At 39.6% G+C, this 26120-nt stretch overlaps 5 protein-coding genes across 7 annotated transcripts; 4 read left to right on the forward strand and 1 right to left on the reverse strand.

Moving 5' to 3' along the window:
* The first annotated feature begins 1 nt into the window (after nt 1).
* On the forward strand, nt 2-2895 carry pstk (phosphoseryl-tRNA kinase). The gene is made up of 6 exons (XM_008314573.3): nt 2-338; nt 586-844; nt 1064-1265; nt 1344-1419; nt 1502-1595; nt 1668-2895. The coding sequence occupies exons 1-6, from the start codon at nt 120-122 to the stop codon at nt 1886-1888; spliced, it is 1071 nt and encodes a 356-aa protein (XP_008312795.1). The 5' UTR covers nt 2-119; the 3' UTR covers nt 1889-2895.
* Nucleotides 2896-2933: 38 nt separating this feature from the next.
* LOC103381956 (zinc finger protein Pegasus) lies at nt 2934-5005 on the reverse strand. 2 transcript variants are annotated; one of them, XM_008314577.2, is made up of 4 exons: nt 4839-5005; nt 4501-4657; nt 4219-4407; nt 2934-4004 (listed from the first exon to the last, which is right to left on the reverse strand). In XM_008314577.2, exons 2-4 carry the CDS (start codon nt 4634-4636, stop codon nt 3094-3096), a joined length of 1236 nt encoding a protein of 411 aa, XP_008312799.1. In that variant the 5' UTR covers nt 4637-4657; nt 4839-5005; the 3' UTR covers nt 2934-3093. The 2 variants fall into 2 exon arrangements, with proteins under 2 accessions (XP_008312799.1, XP_024913385.1); XM_025057617.1 differs by lacking the exon at nt 4839-5005 and having other exon boundaries at nt 4501-4832.
* Nucleotides 4496-10654, forward strand: acadsb (acyl-CoA dehydrogenase short/branched chain). 2 transcript variants are annotated; one of them, XM_008314575.3, is made up of 11 exons: nt 4496-4582; nt 5843-5993; nt 6248-6348; nt 6448-6654; nt 6790-6960; nt 7148-7273; nt 7562-7654; nt 7732-7821; nt 7927-8064; nt 8798-8897; nt 9319-10654. In XM_008314575.3, the coding sequence occupies exons 1-11, from the start codon at nt 4562-4564 to the stop codon at nt 9393-9395; spliced, it is 1275 nt and encodes a 424-aa protein (XP_008312797.1). In that variant the 5' UTR covers nt 4496-4561; the 3' UTR covers nt 9396-10654. The 2 variants fall into 2 exon arrangements, with proteins under 2 accessions (XP_008312797.1, XP_008312796.1); XM_008314574.3 differs by lacking the exon at nt 4496-4582 and adding an exon at nt 5055-5248.
* Nucleotides 10655-11662: 1008 nt separating this feature from the next.
* hmx3b (H6 family homeobox 3b) lies at nt 11663-14163 on the forward strand. The gene is made up of 2 exons (XM_008314578.3): nt 11663-13291; nt 13511-14163. Exons 1-2 carry the CDS (start codon nt 13012-13014, stop codon nt 14101-14103), a joined length of 873 nt encoding a protein of 290 aa, XP_008312800.1. The 5' UTR covers nt 11663-13011; the 3' UTR covers nt 14104-14163.
* A 1128-nt stretch (nt 14164-15291) lies between these two features.
* Nucleotides 15292-18645, forward strand: bub3 (BUB3 mitotic checkpoint protein). The gene is made up of 8 exons (XM_008314580.3): nt 15292-15483; nt 16083-16277; nt 16369-16438; nt 16524-16675; nt 16914-17072; nt 17258-17435; nt 17632-17848; nt 18404-18645. Exons 2-8 carry the CDS (start codon nt 16083-16085, stop codon nt 18417-18419), a joined length of 987 nt encoding a protein of 328 aa, XP_008312802.1. The 5' UTR covers nt 15292-15483; the 3' UTR covers nt 18420-18645.
* The last annotated feature ends 7475 nt before the right edge of the window (nt 18646-26120 follow it).

Below are 26120 nucleotides of genomic sequence, written 5' to 3' on the forward strand. Positions count from 1 at the left end.
TACGAATGCGGAAGTCGCTTTACAGGCGCAGCCTTCCATGGCTAAAAACCACAACAACAACAACACAACACAGCACTATGGGCAAAGTGTCAGTTTTTAAAGGTTTTCTCTGATAGACAATGACTTCAGAGGATAGAACAAGGTTCTACCGGGCTCCGGGTTGTCTGTGTGTCCTCTGCGGTCTTCCTGCTTCAGGAAAATCTACTTTGACCCGCACGGTCCTCAGTAGAGCAGCTCAGCACGGATGGAGAGCAACCGTGGTTCCCTACGATGAACTGATCCCCCGGAATGCTTTTAAGACCAAGGCCGTGCAGGACAACGAGGAGATGCCACAGATGGTAAGCCTGTTTGCAGATTCAGACGAGTCTGTTAAGTGTCTGCATCCTGACAAGAATTATAATATAATCATTTATTCTATATTAAATATTACTTTAGTCTTTTTTAGTTTTGTAGATGCTAAGTAGAAATGTTTAGCCAAGAGACTAAGGTATTTTAACGTAGAAAGAGATTGTGAGTTGTGATATTCGGAGTTCTGTTTTTGTCAGCTGAAAACACAACACAAATAAGGTATTTCTGATATTTCAGCACACTGACTGGAAGTTACACAGACATGCAGTGCTGCAGTGCATTGATCAGTTCCTGAAGACAAGAGAGGAGGTGGTGACAGAACCTGCGAGCAGCTGCCACATCAACACGGAGGCATGGGAACGATGTGTCCGTGGTCTGATGCAGTCTGGATACTTGGACCATGCTCTATCAGACCAATCACCCATGCTTTTCCTTTTGGATGACAATTTCTATTATCCAAGCATGAGATATGAAGTGTACCAATTAGCAAGAAAATGTAAGAGACGTTTTTTTTTCTGCAGAAATGATCAGACGTATTTTGTCTTCTGTCAACTGTTTTGAACAATGCTCCTAATTTTATACCTTTAAGATCATTATTTTAACAGCAGGTCTTAATGTTAAAATTGAATATGTTAATACAAACCTTGTAGTAAACATTGAAAATTAGGTCAAAATATTGCAACTTTCATTGAATTGGTGTCGCTTGTATTTGTAGATTCCCTTGGGTTTTGTCAGGTGTACCTACACTGTGATTTGAAGACTTGTATAGGCAGAAACCAGAATAGGGCTGAACCTGTTCCCACTGAGGTTATACTGGACATGGAGAAGCGTTTGGAGTTCCCAAACCCACAGAAGAACTTGTGGGAAAAACAAAGTCTTTCCCTTGACACTACAGACAAATTAACCTCATCTGACATGTAAGGCAGTAGAAAAATGTCATAAGTCAAGGAGTGCGGTATTTGGTGCTTTTCTCACTTTTCCTTTGATTTTCTCAGCCAGAAGATGATCCAGTTAATATCCTCTTCACTAAAAAACCCACTGAGCCCAATAGAAGACAGCAGTGAACAAAGGGTTAGTTGTTGAACTTGAATCCTTTTTTATAATATGCAAAATTCAGGAGCAGTGGTTTGAGCAGTGTTCTTAAATTATTCAGGAAGCTGACCGCTTAAAATGTGCCACCAGTGTGGTTCACCAAGCTGACCAGGCCTGTCGACGTCTGATCTCAGAAGCTATGAAGACAGCCAGAGGTCAGGACATCACACTCTGAGTATGCTGCTGCTTCTCTTCCACTGTGTATTCATTGTTTACCCTGTTCTCAGAAAATCATGTGTCACCCGAGCGCATGAGGTTCCTGGCTGCTCAATTAGGTGAATCCAAGGCCGTATTTCTACGCAACCTGCGAGAAAATGTTCTACAGGAAATGGAGCTTACACAAGGAGAAGACATCGACGTGGAGCGTGTGGTGAAAAGAGCTGTAGATGTTTTTGATCGTAGCAGGAAGGAACTCTTGGAGACAATCGTATGTCCTAAATATGTTTAAACCAACCAAATGTCACTTTGTCACATCATGAGTAGATTTTATACAAATCTTTTCAAATTATTTGTAAAATAATGGTATTGTATTCACTTGTGTGTAAAATTTAAATGTAATAAGGTTAATGCTTATAAATAAAAATGTAATTTTTATTAACAAGTGAGTTACATTTTTGATTTGTACAGAAAATTTTTTTTGATACCACAAGGTCCACTTAGTTTGAAAATAACACAAAGCTGTTCAAGTCCATACAATTAAACTGGGAAACACCTTAATTAATGTAAATACATTCAAAATTATAATGGGTGTTGGAACTGAGGTGAAATAATGTTAAACAGGTAATGCTACTGTCAATGGTGTCTATACAGATAGAGAAGGTGTTTATGTTATTATTTTATCATGTTGATAGAGTTTTCAACTTTGGGGCTAGAGTTAAAAGGTAAGTTAAAGGTAAGTGGGCTTCATTACTTTTTCAGCTAAATTGACCATAATTTGCATTGGAATATCATTTTTGACCTACAAAAGGCCATTTAATAGAGATAAAAGTGGATCAACCACTTTTTATGTATTTCAACTATCAAAAGAGTTGTATCTCAAGATTCAAACTATTTATATAAAAACAACCTATGACATAGTTAATGTACAACATCAGTCACCGAATTTAACAGTTTACAGTGTTTAACCAACACACATTCTTCAGGAATAAATATTATCCTAAAACAGCTGATAAATACAGAATGGTTTTTCATGGATGAAAACAACATATCTGGCCTATACTGTATATGACTGGCTGATTGTACCCCAGCATTCATTGAATACGTTTTAAATAAACAAAACAACATCTGTCAAAATTGTAAGACGCTACAAACTGAGTTAACTTTGGAACAAAAGTTGCTAAAAGCTAAATGTGTCAAACATATGTTTTAGTTTAGTAGTTTAGTTTAGTAAGTGGTTTTTAATAGGTTTACATAGCTGCCTTTTGTGATATAAATGCTACCCTGGTAACAGTGAAATCTCACTGAAGCATTTATATCACATTTATGTCACCCTGGTAACAGTGAAATCTCACTGAAACAACATTGTTGAAGACAGTCCAGTCTGATAGCTGCACCATTTTTGTCATAAAATAATTTTTAGTAAAAATGTAAATTAGCACGTTTAAATACAGTGTAAAGAAAACACAATTTTACTTATTTTTTCCATTTCAATTTTCACTTTTTGTGTTGGCCACGGGCAAAATGACAGGCAAAGTCATATTTGTCTGAACACATGTGTCCACAGATGTTACACTGAAAGGGATTTTCATAGCCATGACAGCCCATGTGGATAGTGTAAAGGATGTTGTCAGAAAAATTAATATCACAGTGCTGGCATTTATACATGAGTTGTTGCTCACTCAGGGTCAGGGTAGGAGATGGTGTGCTGGACTGACTGTCACTAACACTGGCAGGTGGAGCGTTGCCATTCTCAAAGCATAGTCCAGAGACTGGACTGCAATCCCTGTGGCCAGAGGAGGGAGGTGCTGGTGTCTGAACTCCATTTGAACAGAGTGAGACCTCTTCACCAGAGACCTGGCGAATGAGGATAGGCTTCTCGTCTTCTAAGGAAGCCCTGTCAGGAGATTCTAGTGTCTGAGACTCAGGGTGAAAGTCAGCTAACTGGCCAGCAAGTGTAGATAGCTGATCCAGTGGGTTATTAAACGTCAAACCATTAGCTCCCCTGTCGTGAACATCATCCTCGTTCACCTTGGGATGGTTCTTATACTCACTGCTGTTCAAATTATAGTGGATTTTATGAGGTAAGTCATTTAAATAACCTGATTTAGGCAAAGAGCCAGGGTTCAAATTGAGGAGCAGTCGCCTGCTGAAGCCCAGTGAGCCTGTCCTCTTCTGCAGTGAACTAAGAATCCTCTTGTTGGAGAAAGCAGAGCGAACAACCCTGGTGGGCAGAAGTTTGTGGCGACGGCGACGATGGTGAGACAGGTTGCTGCGATCACTGCAGCGGAACGCGCACTGGTCGCACTTGTACGGCTTCTCTCCTGTGTGCGAACGCATGTGAGCTTCCAGGTGACGCTCGTATGCTGAGGCGAATGGACACAGCTGACAGCGGTGGGGTTTTTCACCTGTGAGGTTGGAACACAAAATATCTGCAAGTAAGGATCTTGAGATTGATTTTTATTTCTTTTTGCGTGGTAGCTATTAATAAAACTATCACTTTCAGAAGACAAGCTCAAGGTAAAGTGTAGGTTACCTTAATAGTTTATGTTGTCTTATAATTATAAGCATAGCGTTAATCATATTTTTTCCTTAGAGTATAGCTGCAGTGGAAACACTGACCTGTGTGGATGCGGATGTGCTCTATTAAACGAGCCATGCCCTTGTTGGCATAGCTGCAGTAGCTACACTTGTACTTTCCATCACAGGTTCTCTCCAGGCCGTCCATCTGAACATCTGACCCTTCCTCCATGGACAAGCTCACTTCTACCGACGGTGGATCCAGACCGTTCTGCTCAACCCTGGGCGCAGCTGCAGACAGACATACCAACACTCCATCATCTTCTTACTTATTGAATAAAAATGCTTTGATGCTTAAATGTGTAAGGCTTCCTCCCATCCCACCTGTCTGGAACGTCTCCGCCGCCTCCTTCTCGCCACAAACAGAGCCTGAGATCATGTTGACATGCTGGGTTTGCTGTGTCAGGTATTCCTGAAATTCCTTTACAAAATCCACGGGCTCAGTTTTTATCTCTTCCATATCTTCCCACCTGTTATTAACCTACAACAACAACAAAAAGACGCCAATGTTACCTATAAAACAATTTTGCTTTGACAGTACAACAGATAATAACCGTCACCAGCTAGCCACACTAGCTATCAGTTAAACGCGTTTATCTCTTTAACGCATAGACGTCACACAATTTGACACCACAATACAATGCAATAAATATACTACTTACCTGCTATTGACCAAATAAGATAGTCATAAGATAGTCAAGCATGTGAAACTTAAACCATTCGGTTAAATTATTTGTTACAGTTTCCGTGGGAACCAACGCCTGCTTGATTGTGCTGATACGTCTGTGTTCCGTGTCGACACAAACGCCTCTGTTGCCTTCCCTTATCGTTGGTAACAAATAGAGCAATAAGACGTTTACGGCAAAAACAAATCATGGTAATTGTTTCCTTTACATTATGATTATTTAAAAATAACAATTTATTAGACAAATTCATTTTTCCAATTAAACCAAGATTGTTTTATAACTAGCGTTTGTCCTCTTGGGCATCTACGTCACGTCCTGTTGTACAACAGCATGTAAACATTGTATAGTACAGCATGGCCGCCCAGTTGGTTAGGACTTTACCACAGGTAATAACAAACGCATGCGTCTTTTTTGTTTAATTTTCTTAGTTACTGAACCGATATTTTAAACATCTTGCAGAATCTTCCATTAAAAACACTCGTACAAAACACCAGTTACCAGATGCTAGCCCTCGGAAGTTAGTACAGAGTAAAGATTTTGTTCGTGTAAATATTAAAATAGATATATAAATGTAATCACTATATCTGTGATTCCAGAAGTACTGCCCTCGTCAAATAGTTTAGTCTGCTGGAATAAAATATATTAAAAACATTAAGGTTTAAAAGCTAGCAACTAGCCACGAGACAGGAATTGAACCTCTAGGGAAATGCCTAGATTGCGTCTCTTTAATTGTGTCTATATAATGTTTAGATGGGTATTTTGTGTGTATATATGTGCATGTATATGTGTTTGTATACATATTTCTATCTATCTATCATATCAACACAGCTGTCTGAATCCTTTTTTAACCACCAATAAATGTTACCACACTATCTGACAGTGTTTCTACTGATGACCATCACATAATATATTACTACCTGTAACACAAAATGACTAAAGTATGTTTGTTTTGTACATATTGTCCTCTGTCATTACTTTAGTGCTGCAGGCAGATCTTGCGGCCATGGAACACATGGCAGGCAGGGTTGAGAAGCTTGTCCACCACACCTGTCCCAGCCGAAGCAGCAGGTGTGGTCTCTTCCCCTCCACTACAGACGTATTCAGAGGAGGAGACCATGATGAGGGAAGCAGGTAAGAAGTTACTTTGTTCACTACAGACAAAAAAAGACATACAGTTGCACTAAGCATAATCTTACCATTCCTGTATATAAATGGGTGACTAGATGTAGAAAACTTTTGTAACTATTCACTTTTGAAACCATTGAAGCATCTCTTCTGCCTTCATCTGTTTGTGCTTCCAAATAGGAATGTTTTTGTAGTTATCACGTGTCCTGTTGTTGACACTAGTGTTAGAAACTCATACATGTTGTATTTTTTTCTGACAGTGAAGAAATATGCACAAGAACGCATCGCTCCATTTGTTTCAAAGATGGACGAGAATTCCGCCATGGACAAGGAGGTCATCCAATCTCTCTTTGAACAGGGTGTATGTACCTTCAACTGTGCAACAGAGGTCCATTACATTTGAATTGCTTCCTTTTTTGTTTTTGTTTCTATTAATATTTTGTATATCAAAATTTGACAGCTCATGGGCGTAGAAATTGACCCAGATTATGGTGGGACTGGCTCTACATTCTTTTCCTCCATTCTGGTCATTGAGGAGTTGGCGAAGGTGGATCCATCTGTGGCTGTTCTCTGTGATATCCAGAACACGCTGATAAACACACTGTTTTCCAAACTGGGCACCCCGGCTCAGAAGGACCAGTACCTTTCCAGACTATCAACGGACATGGTAAGTAATGTGACATCTTACCTTTTGTAAATCGAAATCTATAGATCAAATGCATGCTGTTATGTCACAGAAACTTTTCTAATTTTAAGATTTGTATTAACCACATTCATGGTTTTTCAACTATGTATTCTACAGATTGGAAGCTTCTGCCTTTCAGAGGCAGAGTCAGGAAGTGATGCCTTCTCGCTGAAGACACGGGCTGACAAACACAACGATTATTACATAATTAATGGATCTAAAATGTGGATAAGTAATGCAGAGCATGCAGGTGTGTTCCTGGTTATGGCCAACGTGGATGCCTCTGCTGTGAGTAACTGTTTCTGTTAACTCTGTATGTCTTTGCTCAGAGAGTTTAACATTAAACATTGCTTCCCAATCTGTTGTGAGCCACGGCACATATTCGACTTTAGGAAACCCGGCACACTACACACAAAATGTTCATATAGGAACTTCAATTTACTCAGTAGAAAACCCCAAGACTTGTGATTGACAGGGATACAAGGGCATCACCTGCTTCATTGTGGACCGGGACACTGAGGGGCTGGAGATTTGCAAGAAGGAGAACAAGCTCGGTCTGCGTGCGTCTTCTACCTGCCCACTAAACTTTGACAATGTTAAGGTACTTCCACGCCCTTTATTTATTCATTTTCTACCAATAGATCATTTTCAAAAGTGAAGAGGAGCCAGTCCAAACAGTCATTGGCCAGGCAGGGGTGCACAGGGGACCAGTCCATCACAGGGCCACAAATATAGAGAGACACTCGCACACATGGTCCATTTAGTCTTCTCAAATAACCTTATTGTACATTGTTTTGGACTGTGGCTCAGAGACTAGAGAACCTGGGGTGAACCAATGAAAACCTCATTCACACCTTGATTGTTTCTGACATTTTGATCCCAACTGTAGGTACCAGAAAAGAACATTTTGGGACTGGTCGGCCACGGTTATAAATATGCCATTGGAATGCTGAATGAGGGAAGAATAGGCATTGCTGCTCAGGTAAAACAGCTCTTGATCTGTATGTGAAGTTCCTGTAGTTGATTCAAATACTTCATGAGCCAATATTGGTTTCTCAGATGCTCGGACTAGCCCAGGGTTGTTTTGACCACACGATTCCTTACACTAGACAAAGGGTGCAGTTTGGAAAACGTATCTTTGACTTTCAGGTGAGCACCGACTTTTATTCTGCTCTTGGTTTTCGGGGTTTGTCTCTCAACCTCTTCTATAAGTTCCTGCTCAGTGACTTCTTGTGTGTTTGGTGCATTTTCCAGGGCATGCAGCACCAAGTCTCCAATGTAGCAACACAGATTGAAGCAGCTCGCCTACTGACGTACAACGCTGCTCGACTGAAAGAATCTGGGAGGCCTTTCATCAAGGAAGCCTGCATGGCTAAATACTTCACGGCAGAGGTGAGTTCCTTCAATCACCTTGTAAAACAACTGTTTTAAACCAAGATATTTGGTTCAGATTTGGTATCCACAGTTGTCCTTGGGCTTGAACCAGTGTAGAATATTTACTTTCTTATCTGAACGTTTTGTAGCTGGTGTGTATATTTTTTGCATCATTAACAGAGATATTTAATCGAACATTATAATCAAACATTAGATGCAGTTATTTTCTTTCTGTGCTATCATTTCTATCAATTGCTTGGGTACATTTTACTCTTGTGATAAACTTTTTTGCCATTTTCATGCCTTACCTAAAATATTTAGCAACAATCTGCCTCACCTTTCACATTGCATGACATATAATAAAGCAGCATTTTTGCAATTTATTATATGGCACTGGGGTTTATTAAAAACTCTTTTAAAGACTCATCACCTCAACAGCCGGTTGTTTAAATATTTAAACATGATTCATTAGCAAGATTTACAGCTAGACTCGTATGACCAACTTTTGGTTATACATCTTGACATCTTGAATAAGCATGCAAAGCATCCAGAAAATAATTTAACACCTAAAATAGTCCAAATGAATGGTTCTGATAGGGGCCAGTGTTCAGATGCAGAAGTTACTTTATTGATCCCCTGAGGGAAGTTGTTAATCATTGATAATTGTTTATAATTGTTTATCTCTTTGTTTCAGTGAATCATATTTTTTCAGCTGATAACTTACAGCTCTGTCACGTTCTGTCTTCCTTAGGTTGCAACACTAACAACTTCAAAATGCATTGAATGGATGGGAGGTGTTGGCTTCACTAAGGACTATCCCATAGAGAAATACTACAGAGACTGTAAAATTGGTGAGATTACGAGCCGTTGAACTCACATTTCTAGTCTTACGACTGTTGTTTGTCTTACTGTGTCTGCAAGATCAAACTACAGTAAAAGCTACAGTGAGGAAAAGACAAAACCCTGGGCAGTGGGAAGGTCATCTGTACCTGTTAGTGATTGGATCTCACTGGGGGTGGTGGGACGAGGGCTGTAATCCGACTCTGCAGGAATTTCACCCCTCAGAGAGTCAGTACTGTATATGAACACACACACCAAAGCAATTGTCAGGGCAAAATGTCACTGTCCTTTTCAACACCCGTCGTCATACCCGCTGCCTTGTGACACGACTGAAAGCTGCAGATTTGCCCACTGAGTGGGGCGGTTTGACAGGTTTGACCTTGTTGTGCACAAAACATCCTTTGTTCTAACAAGCTCTCTCTTCATTCTCAGGCACTATTTACGAAGGCACAAGCAATGTCCAGCTATCAACTATAGCCAAGTACATCGACAAGGAGTTTGACCACTGAAATGATCTGACCGGAGATCACCTTTGAACGTTGTGCCACGCTGTGCCACGTTGTGAATGCTGTGTCACATATCTGTTTTAGTTGTACAATGTGGGTCTTATAGAGAGTTACTGAATTTCCTTGCACAATTTTAAATTAGGTGATGCTGTTACTAGTTACTTAATTTCCCTCCGTCTTAGAACTGGAAGATATATCATATTTTCAAAACAATCTGTTTCTTTGTTAAGAAATCATGTGGGACAATGTACAGAGTCTGTCTTTACATTTACGGAATGTTAATATTATCACACGTAATCTCCATAAACACTGTAGAGTTACTTGGTGAGAAAATGAAAAAAGGAGTAAACTTATAAAAATGACTGGTAAACATACTGCTAGTGCTCTGCAGCTAGTTGTGGCAGAGCTGTACTATTTTGGTCACTAGGTGGCAGCATTCTCCCAGAGGTCAGTATGTGTTTTCTAACGGTAAGAGTCAATTACACGTGGTAGCCTAACAGCCTGTCACCTCTAATAATATTGTCTATGAATTTAATTATGCCAGTGCTTCAGATGAAAAGAGACCGACCGCCTCGCGTAATTGCCAGACTGATCATTTTTCAGGTGAGATTAAACACGCCATGTATAATGAGGTCTATTGTTTTACACTGAACAGACAACGTGTGTCCCTTCACGCAGACACACCCTTTATGACTTTTGCGTCCAAAGATACAGTGCTAACCGATAGCATAAGTTAATTATTGCTTTATTATAATAATAGTAAAATATCCATTATTGCTGTTGTTAGTAAGGTTAAAAATCAATTAAGGAAAGCAGGTCAATGACCTAGAAGTATCTACAATGGCCAGTACATGTTCATAAAATTATTTGTTTAAAATAAATAACTTGGTTTAACATAAAAAACCTATGTAGTGCTGTAAGATTGCTAATTGATTTGGAACCGCCTTTAGGTGGCATCATTTTCACTCCAGAACAATTTTGTTTTGAATGTCATGAATTTAAAACTGTTGATGGCTGCAACCCAGTCCAAAATATTATATTAACTTAATATTATTAATAAGAAAGTAAGACAAATTCAAATTACATTTTTGACAATTTCCACAGTTACTGGTAACAGGCTTGGGTATTAATTAATACTGTGAAATGCATTGTTTAATTTGTGGTAAAGGTCAAAGGTGACAAATCTATGTAAACCTGTTCTTGTTGATGTTGGTAATTTTTTTCTTTAATCATAAAATAAACTCACAGACATATTTACAGTATATTATTTGTATTATTATTATTATTTATTTATTTTTTAGAAACAACCTGGTCAGCACAGATGTGGGCCACATAGATATTTTGGGCTACTTGGATACAGACCTATATTTACTACCCTTCTTCCATTATGGCACTTTGTGTGTGATCTATAGAAGCTGTGGTCAAATCCATAACTGCTACATTTTTAGGCAACTTTCCACCTTATATGTGTCCAACAAACAAACAAACCTAGGTAGGTCGTCTTATATTGTTGTCATTCACCTACGCTCAGACTTTTTTCAGTCTGTGGATCAACCCCCTGTTTAATGAACATAATCTGATGGAAAACACAGCTATCTGCTCTTCACTTTGAATTGGCAAACAGAGCTCAACCAGCCTCCTTCTCCGCCCCCATCTTTAACACAGCAACGAGACCTCTAATTATGCAGGGATTCAAGTAGCTTTCCACAAAACGCTGTGTTGTCCTTCAAAGCTGGAGAGTGCTCCACCAGCATAAAGGACAGACTGCATGTTTGCAGGTTGTGCAAATTCAATTTGTTTGATTACTGCACCAGTTCAGGTTTAGTTAGTGAGCAATGGACCCTAAATGTAATTGTTTTTTGTTTATTAGTGGCAGACACAGCTGTGTGTCATCACAGATGACTTGGTCTACGTGCAGTTTATATAGCACATACTGACATTCTTTTATTATTCTGTACAGTAGTAAGTTGTTATTTGGTACTGGTCCTAAAATTAAGTTGTTCTGTCCAAACGGTGTTCTAAAAATGTTATTCTTTATTGTTAAGGTTGCAATTCCTCAAGTATACACGTGCACTGCAAATTCATGAATTCATTAGTCTTTTGCTTGAAATGCATTTTGGTAACTGCTAATTTTGCTAACTTAGAATTTTCCAATGTTTTCGCAAATATATAGCCAAAAGGGCAAACATTTAGCAATTTAAGGCCTAGATTCAAACGTTTTTAATAGCTGACTAAAGAACATTTAGTTATTATTTTATTTAATTTTTATATTTTAATATTTTTTTAACTGAGCTAATTCTTTTTTACTATATTGTGTTGCAACCAAATGGAATCTTTTATTTATTTTTGCTTATATTTAAAATGTTTTAAATATCTCATGCTTTTATTTAATTACTTCTGGCCGTATTTTTATATATTATTTATATATTTTATATTTATATTTTTATTCACGTATTTAATCGTTTATTTATTGATTAACCAATTTGTTAACTGGTTAATTTAGATAGCCACCCGTCCTCCTGATATTTGTAACTATTATTCACTTGTATGTTTTATTGTGTTTTAAATAGTTTAGTGTTTCGGACCCGAGGTTGTTTTTTGTTTTTTTGTTGTTGTTGTTTTTTTTGTTTGTTTGTTTCTTCGGAGATATTTGCTAGAATTTAAACAGCATATTGTTTTTCTTTTTTTCTTTTTTCTTTAACTGTATTTATTAGTGACACAGGAGGAGAACCCGGTGCTGGTCTGATCAAACACAGTGACACTTTATGGTCAAGCTACCGTGATCAGTAACAGAACCATGACTTGCGTCGTTGTACCGCAGCACCTGTTACATCTGTTTGTCTGCAGTCCTCTATGATTTGAAAAGCCGTTATCACAATGATCAGCATCCAATGTGATGTCCGACTGCGGCATTTCCTGCCTAATAACATTACACTGAAGTCAATGAGCTCCGGTGCTGGTGACGCGCAGGGCAGATTGCTTTCCTGTTGCACTGACAATACAGACGTGATCGCAATATTATGCGGCCAAAAATATCTATCTGTTAATATGCGATAACAATTACAACTCCTGGCCAATTCTGTATGATTTTATTGTAGTTTTTACGCCTCTTTGCCAAATAACAACGCGTAAAAGTTGGCTCCATTTTGTGCCAACGCCTCCAAAAATGTCTCTGTGTCGTTTATTTCATTTACAGAGCGGTGATTCCACAGAGCATGGCGCACCCCCTGAAAACCTTGACACGTTTTTCTCTGTAATGTAATTGGATGATAAGTGTGCGTGTCTACGTTTGAGCCCGGAGCCAAAACGCTTGCGCGGCCTTTCTCTTTGGAGTCCATCCTCGTCACAGCCCCCGGAGGTTTCATCTCAAATCCCATTTGCTATTTTACCTGCCCAATAGCAGCAACCGAGCGCGTTTTAACTTGTATGCCATCGTTTAGTCCTATACCATTAGAGCTACAGTCAGGACGCAGGGACCTTTAAGCTCCGGCCGACCGTCTGATCAGCAGGTGGACGAGACTTCGACCGACTTTTACAGTCACCTCTTTCTCATTTTTTACACGGAGAAGCTCTTGACCTAAGGTTTTTCATGGTGATCCACACCGCACAGTAAACGGTGATGGCAGACTCTCATGCGCAAGAGACTCGCCCAAACGCAAAAGACTCGCCGTTCTCCATTAAGAACTTACTAAACATCGAAGACAAACCATCGAAGCCGAAGAGTCTTCTGGCCTCGGGGAGAGGAGTATTTGAAGGTGGTCTTTTCTCTCGCCTGGGTGACTTACCTTTTCCCAGGTTTGAGCTGCCAACCCAGAGGATTGGACTGCCTGGACAGTATCTGGACAGAGCGTCCGCCTGGTGGTACCCATACACACTGGGAGCGCATCTAAGAACTGCCGGTAAATAATGTTTTTAAATAACGTTAAATAACCTTGATTTAAATATATTCATTTTAAAATAATTTGTAAAGGCATATTTGCACATTCTGTGTTATATTAATGTGGGAAAGTAGTCATTCATTGTTTGTACATTATGTATTTTCCACCGGTGTCTCTCAGAATTAATTTTTTTTTGTTTTGCTTTTGTTTTTTGTCGTTTTTTCCCCAATAACTCTGCAGTGCCTGAGAAGACCAATCCGAGAGAAGCGTCTCCAGAACCGGACCGGCGCTCTCCGGACCTGCAGAAATGTGACCAAGATGTCAAAGAGGAAAGCACCGAAGAAGACATCACCTTGGATGAAAGTGACACAGAAGAACCAAAGCAAGACGCAGAAAACGGTGAAGACTGGAGGAAAAAAACTGAGGAGCTGGACCCTGAGAGGAAGCCCTGTCGGAAGAAAAAGACGCGCACAGTGTTTTCCAGGAGCCAGGTTTTCCAGCTGGAGTCCACCTTCGACATCAAGCGCTACCTGAGCAGCTCGGAGCGGGCGGGCTTGGCCGCATCCCTGCACCTGACCGAGACACAGGTCAAAATCTGGTTCCAGAACCGCAGGAATAAGTGGAAACGGCAGCTGGCTGCGGAGCTGGAGGCGGCCAATCTGAGCCACGCGGCGGCGCAAAGGATTGTGCGGGTTCCCATACTTTACCATGAGCATGGAGCCGCAGAATCCAGCGGAGGGGCCGCGGCAAATTCACCGGGGAGCCAGTCTCTGCTGGCGTTTCCCCATCACATGTACTTTTCCCACCCGGTGCCTCTGCTCAGGCCCGTTTAACACTGAACTGACTGGGTCCTCAATACTGAGCTGCTGTACATATGTTTTTAAATAAAAGTGACCGCAAGTGGACAAATACCATTTTGTATATTTTGTAGATTGAAACAAAACCATTATTATTATTATTATTATTATTATTATTATTATGCCGAAGTGTATACATACACTTTAACACAACAGTAGTAGTTAATGTTATTATTATTCGTAGTTATTATTATTTAAAGGTGAATGAATGGACTTGTGATGAACAGGGTAATTGTCCATATGTGTTTTGGGGAAAAAAGTGTCAGTGTTTTTAGAAAAACAGGTGAACTTTATATGATTATTATTTTTTATATATTGTGCAATACGTTTGGCTCCACGTTCTGCAGATACATTTGTAACGTAATAGTGAGGACAATCAACACTGGGGAAAATATTTAGAATTTAGGTAAAAGATTGTTTTGTTTTTGCAATGCAATGATTTTATTACTGTGATTTTAAAGCCATGGAAGAGCCAAATCAGCCTTTGTTTCCGTGTATGTATATTTACACTATGTACATGATATGGTCTTATATGCTCAGTAAAAAAATTGCTCCAAAATGAAATACGTATCTCTCATGTTTTAATGATGTATATAAAAAAGGAAATGGTCAACGTGCTTTTCCAAATGATGGTTATCGTAGTTGGTAGTTCTTTGTATGTATGTACAATTGCTTATTACGTTTTTATACATTTATGGACTAAATACAATAGTAATTTGATCATGTTAATATGAATAATAATGAAAAATAATCTCAAATAAATAAATAAACTCAAAGAAATATTCAAACAACAATAATTCAAATGTAATCAAATATAAGGATTTTTATAATTTTTTATAGTATTATATAATTATAATTATTAATATTTTATAATTCACGTGAAAAATGTATTTAAAGGGGAAAATACTTTTTCATTATGCAAATAAAAAGGAGTTAAGGATAAAGGTACAGGTATAATAAAACGCTATTTTTGTGTCGTCTTCTTTGTCATGTTAGTTATACTTATGTTTTTTTATTTTTATGAAAGAGATTATGAATCTTCAAAACTCGATCTGAATGTCGGCAAGAAAGAGAAAGAAAGATCCGGTCACGTGTTAATACTAAGGAAATGAGGTCAGACTGCAACCGTTCAATCACAATGCATGCGGGAATTCAAACTTCCCTTTCAACCAATCAATGTTTCCCATGACTGCTCGGCGCTTAGTCAGATGGGTGCTAGCTACACGCAGCTAAAGACGGTCCTGTAATTGTTTATCTTAAGCGCCTGTATGTTTTACTAAATCTTTGGCCACACCATTGATAGTAAGCGTCGCCAAAACACGTTTGTTTTCGTCTGTTGGATGCCTTACTGAAGCGGTAAGTTAAATAGAACTGTTGGAAACACAGCTCATAGTCTGCGTTGTCTACACTGTTAGCAACGTTGCTATCGGTGAACACCGGTGTGTCGGGTGTAATTGCTATGTATGATACTATTATGTAACGTTACTTTAATGTTTAATGAGATACCATATCGAGTAGGTTGACGGTATTTGCATTTTAATTACCCATGTTAAACTCTCTATGCAACTTGAGCACGGCTAGCAACACGCAGTTAAGCTAAGCTATCACAACGCAAGTCAGTTGTTTATGTATGGAGCTGGCAGCGGTATTGAATTATTTAATTGGCATAGATTAGAAAGAGATGCCTTGTTCCATTTGTTGTTGTTTTTTGTGTACTTACACGTAACTGTGAAAATCCGCACAAAACATTGCACTATCCTGACAGTTTTGCTAATATTGAAAATAGGATTCTAGCTTGCGAATGTTATCGTTATGATAACTGAAACACTAATTGACACATTCCTTTCTCTGTGACAGCGAAGAGTAAAAAACTACTGGCTGCTTTTTGGTGTGTTTTTTTTTCTCTAACTTGTAATTTAGGTCTAATTTGTATTTTGATTTTTTTTTTTCTGCAGATGACAGGCTCAAACGAGTACAAGCTGAACCAGGGGCCAGAGGACAGCATCTCTGCTGTCAAGTTCAGCCCTAGTGCAGCTCAGTTTCTGCTGGTCTCCTCCTGGGACTGCACAGTTCGTCTCTTTGATGTCGGGGGAAACACCATGCGAATGAAATACCAGCACACAGCTCCAGTTCTTGACTGTGCTTTTTATGTATGCCTCCAGTTTTTGTTTGCTTCCCCATTGTCTTGTAAGAGCTTACGACTTTGTCACACACGGCTAACGTTTACTTTGTGTTTTTAAGGATCCGGCACATTCTTGGAGTGGAGGGTTGGATGCACAATTAAAGACACATGATCTAAACACAGACCAAGGTACAATTGAAACATTGTAGTAAAACAGTTGAGGACGAATGCTGATCGTACGTGATCACCACAACATTTGTCTGTTTTTCATCAGACACAATCGTCGGCACGCATGATGCCCCCATACGTTGTGTGGAGTACTGTCCGGAAGTCAATGTTATGGTGACAGGCAGTTGGGACAGATCGGTCCGGCTCTGGGATCCAAGGACCCCCTGCAATGCTGGGACATTTACTCAGCCCGAAAAGGTAAAGCAGAACTGCCATATATTGGGTTAAGTATACTGTATATATTGTGGGCATTGCTATTAGAATTCTTTTTTAGGTTTTGTAAAAGAAAATGGTAACACTGAGTTTATAATTTTGACAAAATTATATTTTGTTCTTTTTTAATTTTTTGTTATTTTTAAATTATGAAAAGATAACACAGAGACATTTTTAAAAATTGGCACCCTACCTGTTTTCTCATACATGAACTTTACTCTAGGTATACACCCTGTCTGTGGCTGGAGACAGATTAATCGTTGGCACAGCAGGAAGAAGAGTCTTGGTTTGGGATTTGAGGAACATGGGCTACGTTCAGCAGAGGAGAGAATCCAGTCTCAAGTATCAGACTCGCTGCATTAGAGCCTTCCCCAACAAACAGGTACTCTTTAAAATGGCTATCTATTCTTTTTAAATCAATTACAGTTTACACAGATCTATTGAGCTGTGTAGTTTTAACATGACAGGAAATTCACTTCAAATAGACTTGTCATGTTACAGCAGCAGCTTCCTGTGTTAATGTTAAGAAGTTGGACGGTAACTTAATATTTTCTGTCTTGGCTTCAGGGCTACGTCTTGAGTTCAATCGAGGGCCGTGTTGCTGTGGAGTACCTGGACCCAAGTCAGGAGGTTCAGAAGAAGAAGTATGCCTTTAAATGCCACAGGCTGAAGGAAGATGGGATCGAGCATGTTTACCCTGTCAATGCAATTTCCTTTCACAGTGTGCACAACACCTTTGCCACAGGTACAACTGTCTCATTAGCACTTGCCAAAATCAGTGACATAAATCTTGCAAAATTGGATACCTACATATTGCTATGTCAACTAATTCACTCATCACCTGTATGTCTTGAGTCACACCGTATCATTACATGCTCACAACTGTGCTGTCATACGGCTCGCGTCATTTGTCGTTGACCTTGAGTTTGTCCTTCCACCAGGTGGCTCAGACGGCTTTGTAAACATCTGGGACCCATTCAACAAGAAGCGCCTGTGTCAGTTCCACCGCTACCCGACCAGCATCGCATCACTTGCTTTTAACAACGACGGCACCATGCTTGCCATCGCTGCCTCCTACATGCAAGAAAAAGGAGACATCAGTCACCCAGAAGACGCGATCTTCATCCGACAAGTCACAGATGCCGAAACCAAGCCCAAGTGAGTCTTCCTGCTCACCTAATTTTTTTTTAAACATTGTGAAATAGTAAATCTTATTGCTACTCCCTCAGGGAGAATACCTGCTTTTATACAGTGCACGTTCCTCTGCGGCTCATACTGATCTTTATCGCCTTGCCTCTACTTCTTTTAATATCCGACAGTGGAAAGAGCCACAGATGAGAACTAATATTTACTTCAACTAGTTGTACCAGTTGTCATAAATGGTAACCGTAAAGCTAAAATTGTTGATGGTGTTTGAGTATTTTTGTCATATGCGTACATTCAGCTAGTAAATATGAAGTACAGTAATAGGTTTGTGTTAGGCAAGTTCTGTTTTTTAAATGTTTTTCTTACTTAAAGCTGAACATTGAACACAACACTGATGTCTTATGTGCAGATCATAGAACGGTTCTGTTGTATCTTAAGTTATTGTTACTGTAACCTATAAGCAATGTTTGAAGTTCAAGGATCTTATTAAATTACAGAAAAATACAGCACTAGATGAGTAAATAATGCTTTGACCTATGGTGATTTATTGCTTTTTTGTTTTTGCAGATCACCTCTTAATTGATCCATGCATATGAGGCTGAACCATGTTTGGGATTTGTGCTGGCATCCAGTGTTCATTTACTTTTATTCTTCTGTCGTTAGTTCTGCACCAAAACAACATCTCTCTTTGGATTGTTTGTCAAAATCTTTCTTTTCTGACTTTTCTTGTTCAATATGTCACTGTTTATTGTTTAACAAATCTCTCTTGTTGTCACTTGTTCATATAAAGCTTTTTTAGCATCTTTTGAGTCAAGGACTGTTATTGCATCTTTTTATTCATTTATATAAATTTTTACTTGAAATGAGCTCTCTATAGGTAATAAAACAAACAAAAATAAAAAAAGTCAATCTTGGCTTTCGTCACTGTTTTGAACTTTAGCAATGTGTTTTAGCAAATGAGTGTTTTGCTGGTGATTTGTCCAGAGACAGTGATTACACACTTGTGGCTTTGCTTACCCTGTGACTGAACTGTGCTGATAAACATCAGAAGTCAAAAATACGGAGCATTACACTTGGCTTTATGCTGTTCTGAAGGGTAAAAGACACCTATTAGAATAGTATACATATATCTAATGTGTGTTCAGCTGTGTGTGTGTGTAGTGTATGGCCTATACGGATTAGTCAGAACACTAATTGTGTGGGTTACTGAGTGATTTAAAAAAAAAAAAAAGGCAGCAGTTGTATATTTGTTGTGGGCCACATCAGTGGTAAATATTGAAAACAAAACAGATATTTTAGAAAAATTAGTTTTTGGTAAAGTGTGAATAGCTTTTAAAAATCTTATATTTGTCACTCTTAAATTATCAACCAAAGCACAAATAACTAAAAATAAAACTTAATAAGCAATGAAATTATTGACATCTAGTCACAGTCCAACTGTGAGGGGTTAGCAAGCCAAATGTGGCCCCTAAAGCAGGACTTTAAAAAGGGAAAATATGCTAAATGTAATCGTTTAATTTTCTTTAGCAACAAAAGTATTTCTAAAGAACAACTCTTTCAGGAGGCTAAACATTTTTGACGTATTCTTTTTATTGTGTTTCTACAGTGGTGACAGGCAGATGTGAAACAGGCCCAGCTCTCTGTTCTATGAATGGGAGGAGTGAACAAAACTGCATCCTGCAAAACCCTCAAGTGTTGTCTTTTCCCCTCAGTTCACATTTTCAATTGCAGCTAATGTAATTTGTGAAGCCCTTCAGCCAATGCAGCCCGGAGAGAAAGAGATGTCAATTATTCTGTTTAAGAGCTCAATTTTTTCTAATGGCCCTATCTGCCTCTGTGGTATCCTGGAAATCATTACCTCAGTTTAGTTAAATGATGTAACTAATTCTCTTGATTGCCAGTAATGAGTCCGTCTTTGGGTTGCGACTGCAGCTTAATATGAAATGGCATTCATTTTTGAGATGTAATTACTGCTGATGAAACAGATGGAAAATGGTTGCGGGGGTTGTTGTTGGGGCTCTGGTGAATTAACTTGTTTCCTTTCATATTCAGCTTCTGCTAAATTGGAAAATTGAGTTCTTTGAGTGGCCATTAAAACTGTTGTAATCTGTGAGGCCTTAAAGGAAAAACACAATTCTGGTCCCAATTTCTCAGCTGTATTAAATCAATTAGAATGGAAGTGACCTTGGCATAAGCTTTCAAACAGTTACATGTGTCCATGTTTTGTTTCATTCTGTTATAAAAAAAATGGCAGCAGCTGCATCTGTTGCATTTCCAGCATCTTTCTTCTCGTGCCGCTCCAGAGCGCCATCACTTCTTTTGTTCCTTCATTAAAGGCCCAGTTCACTATATCTGTGGTTGTGTGGCCAGGCTCTGGTTTCCAACCGCTGAAGTGTTGCAGACAGTTTGTCTCTACATGAAACCGTTACATGACAATTAAAATGGCTGATTGTGCTCCAACAGCCTGTCAGGTGCATTTAACCCGACCGCAAATGGCTCTTATGTTCACTCAAGAGGGCACGGATGACCTTCACGCGGACACCTTATCTCTCGAGGCGGGTTTCTAATATTATATGGAGCTGATGATACCGTCCTTCACGAGCTGAGAAATGAGGAAATCACATGATGCATCAGGAAAATATTGACACCATTCTGTGTTCTGGCTTTGTCTTCAGTTTCACGGCAACACTCCACGGATCGGAGCAGTGGACGGCCTCTCCATGAAACCAAATATGTTGATGATTTCAGGCAATTCCGATTATTTAGTAAGCATATAACGCCTTTGTTGTCATATTTCACACCGACAATGATGAGAAATCATTAATAATTTAATGCCGTGGGATGCTCCTGTGGAAGTCGGCGGTAGAAAATTGATTTCTGTTCTGTGACAGCAGCTCTCTGTGACAATGATCTGGGCAGGAAAGATGATTTCTTTTACAACATTACAGAGACCCAGAGGACTTATGTTCCTATGAGTTACACTTTAAGACAAAACGATATCTGAATGCCTTTTTGTAAATTTGCTATCTGTGAAATATTCTTTATTTTTTGCTTTTAAAACTACAGACACATGGTTAGATCCGAGGTGTATAAATATAATTGTTGAATAAAAATTGCAAAATTAAAATGAAAAAAACAACAACTGTGGTGTATGAGACAGGACCAAAGTAAAGATCCTGGTCCTGTTGGTATTCCTGCAGCCAGTCCGTTCCAGCTGGGGAGTGAAACCCGAGCCCTCTGGTTGGCTGTGTCTGACGCCTGCCACTGCACCTCACTCCAAGCTGCCCCTGCCCCAGGGAGGCTTTTAAAGAGCTTTGGTGGCCAAAACAGCATCTCCTTGAGAGCATTGTAGTTACATTAGAACCTAATTAGATGCTAAGGCTCAAGGCCATGTAACCCACTGCTAGGTTTCTCACTCCCGGTCATTCATCTCTCTGTATGCCACGCAGACATGCAGCAGTGGGCCTGACGCTCACCTGGGAGTTGGGTTATAGTAAATCAAAAGTCTCTGGACCTGACAGAAGGGTCCGAGAGTTTGGCTCAGGGTAAAATTCAGCCTGTGAGGCTTTTTGTCACAATTTCTTGTTTTGATAATGACTCAGTGAGCTTTGTTCTCTGAACATGTAAAAAAAAAAAAAAAACCCACTGACAAACGCATTGATATTTTACTATTCTGAATGGAAGTTCAGAACTTCTGAAAGTTCTGACCAGATCAAGGAGCTAAAGGACTTGATGTTATTGCGTGAACTGAATAGAACACAAACATTATGGATCTATTAAAAATGTATTCTGCTTTTCTTTTTCTTTTTTTGTAAAACCCAACTCCAAACTTTCTCTCCTGCCCCCTGCCTCTCCTCTGGGTTAATTAGTTAATCAGCCTCACCTGTGTCCTGTGGTTCCATGTTAATCAGTCTCACCTGGTGCCCTGGATGTACTGTACTCTCCCTCACTGTGTCTCTGTTGGATTATTGTCATCGTTGTTGTCACCACCGTGGTTGTCGTGGTTCCTCAGTGCTGCTGGACTCTAGCAGGTCTGTTTCTCATGTTAGTTACTGTTTCCATGTTCCTTTCTTCTGTTCCCTCCTAAATAACATAAGTAAATAAACTCCGCAGAGCACAGAGTCCTTATCTTTCAGTAGTTTCACCTGGTTAGACTGCTAGTACCATTTCAACCTGTAATGCTGCTCCTTTTTCTTCCTCATTTTTAGCCATTACCCTCAGGGGTCTGCCTCCATCTTCTGCCTCCTGCTTTTCTATCAACCATCTCCATGTCTTCTTTTACCACATCCACAGGTAACTCCCCAACTTTCTTTGTCTGATATTTTCTCTATCTGTCCTCAGCACATGTCTAAACTTTATCTCCATGCTCCTCCGCCTTAACTGACCTGCTCATGTCCTCCACCTCCAACTATCCTTTTGTCTATTCGACAGAGCCACTGTCTCTGAACCATCATAGCAGGTCTCACTATTCACTATTATTGCTGCTATTCTTTCCTATCTGTAATGCTTAAAGAGTGTGTTATACCAAGCTGTGTCATAGTGTATTGATGTGGAAATGATGCTGTGAATGTATATGGGAATGGATGGAGCTAACTCAACACAGGTTGTGGTGCAGAGTAACAAAGATTTATAATTTCAGTAAATGTAGATGAACCTGACTCACAAAAGGAGTTGGTTTCAAGTTTGTGTGCAGTCTCCACAGTCTTAAGTCAAAGTCAAATTCCCTGAATGCCCCAGGTCGCGCCCCCCGGGTTTGTGTCAAGGTCAAGTCGCTGAAGAAAAGTGAGTGTTAAGTTTGCAGGGTTGGTGATGACAAATGTGGAGTCCAAGTCAAGTTTCAGGGTTTGAAGTCGGAGTCGTCGGTGCATGACTCAAGTTGAGTCAACAGTCCTGAATCTGAGTAGTGCTTTAGAGAGAGAGGGAGGGAGAAATGCAACATCAAATGAGCTTCCATGTCACCTGTCAAACTGCCAGCTTGATAAATGTAGAGTGTCTTTAAAAGACAGGGGCATTCGGTACGTCTGGGGTCATGTTTTAAAATGTATGGCCAGAGGGCAAAGGGGCTGCAGAGATTTAGAGTGAAAACACACAAAAAAATCTTCAGAACTCTTGTTTGTGACATTTGCTCCTCCAGAAACTGCCCGTAAACAAGTCAAGTGTTGTGGTAACACTGGACCCATGGATTTGTCCAAGATTGTTCTCAGGATTTAAGGTGTTGCCTGCAGAGCTGAGAGATAATACTTAAGAGTTTCACAGTGGAAGGACACTCTCCAATGTATTGGGTGTCATTCCGTTTCATGAATGCCTTGTCAAGTTCCTCCAGGGTGAAACCACAAGCACTTAAACACAACTGATCCATGTCCTATTGAGAGCCGCCTGTCAGACCTGTGAGAACTGAAGCCCGGTCCTACATATCACACAGCTTATTCCACTTGAAAACATAAAACCTGTTGCATTGTTGCGGTGATTTGTGGTCAGTGCTGGAGTGACAGGGACTTTTCTTTATGTCATTAAAAAGTGGAGGGCAGATCCCGGGGGGGATTTTGGAAAACAGTAGCATGTTATCCCCATTTAAGGCCCAAATCAGATTGCAGGTCTTTTCAGTGCAGCTCCTTTGAACGTTGGCCCTGTCTATAAAACCCTGTGTGCTGTTTAATGGGTTCATGGCCACAGGGCAAGGGTTACAGTTTGTCCTTCCTGCAATTAGCGTTCATGGTTAGCTTAGCAGAACTAATGCACCACATCTTTGAGGCTCAAGTTCCCCGTGTGCTTCTGAGTGACTATGGGCAAAATTTAACCGACTCCTTGTATCCATTTCAACCTGCTTTATTAGACATTGTTGGCACCCCGGTGCCTCACAAGAACATTGTTTCAAACCATCAATTATCTGCCAATTAAGTGTTGCTGTTCAACAGCCACTCTTAGGAAAATCGGTGGTGCAGAATGGAGTCTTCCTTCAAAGATACAACCCCAAACAAACACACGGGTCTCAAGTTGTTTACATCTTCTCTCTTTTAGCGAAAGAAAACATTCCCTACTAGTGACATTTAGGTCAAGACACCGTGATCTCATGGAGGTTTTTAGTGCACACCGTAGCTATTGTGGGAGCAGTTGCGCGCCGTGGGGATCTCATGGGTCTTAAGTGACACCTGTGTTTGAAGGCGGCAGCTCCGAGCCGTTTCTCTGCTCTGCCGCTTGTGTAAAGTTACAGAGTTTATGGTATAGACGCTTATGTAGGTTGACCCAAGCATTGTCTGAGAACTATAGGTAATATGTAGGCTGTAATGAGGACTGTGAGAGCAAGTCAAATAATAACACAGTAACCAACGGAATACAGTTTGAAATCCTTAAAAATAAGTTAGCCAAAAATACAGAAATCATTAGTTTTGAGTTAATAATTACCCATTAATTAATATGTAAACATCAACATTTATCCAACATAGTTAGAAATTATTAAAAGAATAGTAAATGTAATATTTAAAACAGTAATAAAAGTTGTTTGGACGGGGGAGTCAATACCAGAAGGTGACATGTTTGGTGGCTTCTCTATGAAGTTTTAGAAAAAAAGTTGTGTTTGTGAATCTGATTCATATATAAAGTGTGGATCCTGAACACCCCTCTGTTCAGTTCTTGTCTATTAATGTGATGGACTTGATTGGGGACATGGGTGATTGAACGTCTGCCACTCTGAACTCAACAAAGTGCAGTGATGTGGGAGGAAAGAACATGAAATAGTTTACATGCAGGGAACAAATCCATGGTATTGAGTATTAAACAAGTCTATTAATAAGTACATCTGTCTGACTTTATGGAGTCAAGTCAATGAAGAATTTGAGTTTATTGACTGCATTAACTTCTTTGGACATTAGTGAAGTTCAAAAACACATTGACTCGGTGCAAAGCATACTAATGGGTACACACACATCGATTGACACATTCACCAATGTTCCTGCTCTGACCCCTGCCCCCTAATTCATCATCATCCACACATTGTGTTATTACTGATGGCTCTGGCCTCTGGCTAGTCCATTTGTTGTTTTAGCAGCAGCAGCAGCAGCAGGCTGGAGTGGAGGTTTGTTCTGCAGCCACGTCGGCAGCTCTATTGCTCATAACTCTATTATTTATCTATTGATCATCCCACCTCCCAATAAGCAGCTGCCCAACATTTTTGACAGCATTGCGTGAAACAGGTCAAACGACAGCAGTAATGAAACTGAATAATTGATGTTGATATCGGCATCATTAACCTGGATGACTGGTCACAGGCAATGCGCTAACTCAGATATTACAGTAAACCTGCAATGAAACCTGCAATAATTTTATTAAGATGCTGCAAATGCATCTGTATGAAAAAGACATCTCTATCTGAGTCCTTTTAATTAGGACAGTTAGAGTGAAAAAGACTTCAATCACTGCGGCTAAATCTGTCAAATCTGTAATATAATATAATCAGGTTTGGATATGAATTAACGCAAATAATAAAAAAAATAAACTATCAGAGCAGTAAACTGACATGTGCTTCTCTGCTCCACCTTCATCCTAATCTGTCTCCGTCAACAGCTGATGAAAGAGCAGAGAAGCATAAAGAAGCTCCAGAGTGGCATTGTGTGTAATAATGAGTGACTCACTCCTGTCTGCTTCTTGTTGACCTGTTGGTTCCTCACAATCGTGTTGCTTCGGAGACATGGTTAATTTCCTGCCCCTGTGTTCAACACTTCTTCTTCATTTTGTGATTTATTGAATTAAAAAGATTTGTCAGAAGCAATCCACATTAACCAGTCATTCTAAATAGCTTGAGGGAACTATGTAATAATTGTAATTTACATGGACTTGTAATCCTTTATGAGGATATTGACAAACACAAACAGAGATGAAATATCTTTCCCATTTATGTTTTCAGTCGTCCCATCACTAGCTACACGTTTATGAAACCAGTACTGTGAGCTGCAGACTGGGGATTCACCTAAACATAGAAAGTGTTCAGACTTTTTACTGGCCACGATGAATGGCCCTCCTTCAGTCAATCCTGCAGCTCCTTTGTCACATTTGTTTGCATTAGGTGATAGAAAATGAATACACTACTGTATTCATTCATTTCAAAGCCACGTGATGTTTGATTCTCTCTGCAGCTGAGTATTGGCACTGACAAATTAAGCAAAGCGCCTGCTTTCTGTTGATCGTAGGGCTGGAGTATTTACTCACTCTTTCAGTAAACACAGCTTTTCCTCAAGTGCATAAAAACCTCATATGTAGTCCTTTACAGACTTCACATGTTGGATCATGT

Source organism: Cynoglossus semilaevis, chromosome 8, assembly GCF_000523025.1.
Source record: "Cynoglossus semilaevis isolate Cse_v1.0 chromosome 8, Cse_v1.0, whole genome shotgun sequence".
Lineage (NCBI taxonomy): Eukaryota > Metazoa > Chordata > Actinopteri > Pleuronectiformes > Cynoglossidae > Cynoglossus > Cynoglossus semilaevis.

Bases quoted from the DNA above. Each gene is read 5' to 3' on its own strand.
- pstk (XM_008314573.3), top strand. From the start codon at position 120: ATGACTTCAGAGGATAGAACAAGGTTCTACCGGGCTCCGGGTTGTCTG. The intron at 845-1,063 runs GTAAGAGACGTT...TTGTATTTGTAG, and splicing joins GTACCAATTAGCAAGAAAAT to ATTCCCTTGGGTTTTGTCAG. The intron at 1,266-1,343 runs GTAAGGCAGTAG...TGATTTTCTCAG, and splicing joins AAATTAACCTCATCTGACAT to CCAGAAGATGATCCAGTTAA.
- LOC103381956 (XM_008314577.2), bottom strand. From the start codon at position 4,636: ATGGAAGAGATAAAAACTGAGCCCGTGGATTTTGTAAAGGAATTTCAG. The intron at 4,408-4,500 runs GTGGGATGGGAG...GTCTGTCTGCAG, and splicing joins GGCGGAGACGTTCCAGACAG to CTGCGCCCAGGGTTGAGCAG. The intron at 4,005-4,218 runs GTCAGTGTTTCC...CCAACCTCACAG, and splicing joins GCACATCCGCATCCACACAG to GTGAAAAACCCCACCGCTGT.
- acadsb (XM_008314574.3), top strand. From the start codon at position 5,216: ATGGCCGCCCAGTTGGTTAGGACTTTACCACAG. The intron at 6,961-7,147 runs GTGAGTAACTGT...TGTGATTGACAG, and splicing joins CCAACGTGGATGCCTCTGCT to GGATACAAGGGCATCACCTG. The intron at 7,274-7,561 runs GTACTTCCACGC...TCCCAACTGTAG, and splicing joins TAAACTTTGACAATGTTAAG to GTACCAGAAAAGAACATTTT.
- hmx3b (XM_008314578.3), top strand. From the start codon at position 13,012: ATGGCAGACTCTCATGCGCAAGAGACTCGCCCAAACGCAAAAGACTCG. The intron at 13,292-13,510 runs GTAAATAATGTT...ATAACTCTGCAG, and splicing joins AGCGCATCTAAGAACTGCCG to TGCCTGAGAAGACCAATCCG.
- bub3 (XM_008314580.3), top strand. From the start codon at position 16,083: ATGACAGGCTCAAACGAGTACAAGCTGAACCAGGGGCCAGAGGACAGC. The intron at 16,676-16,913 runs GTAAAGCAGAAC...ACTTTACTCTAG, and splicing joins CATTTACTCAGCCCGAAAAG to GTATACACCCTGTCTGTGGC. The intron at 17,436-17,631 runs GTACAACTGTCT...TCCTTCCACCAG, and splicing joins GCACAACACCTTTGCCACAG to GTGGCTCAGACGGCTTTGTA.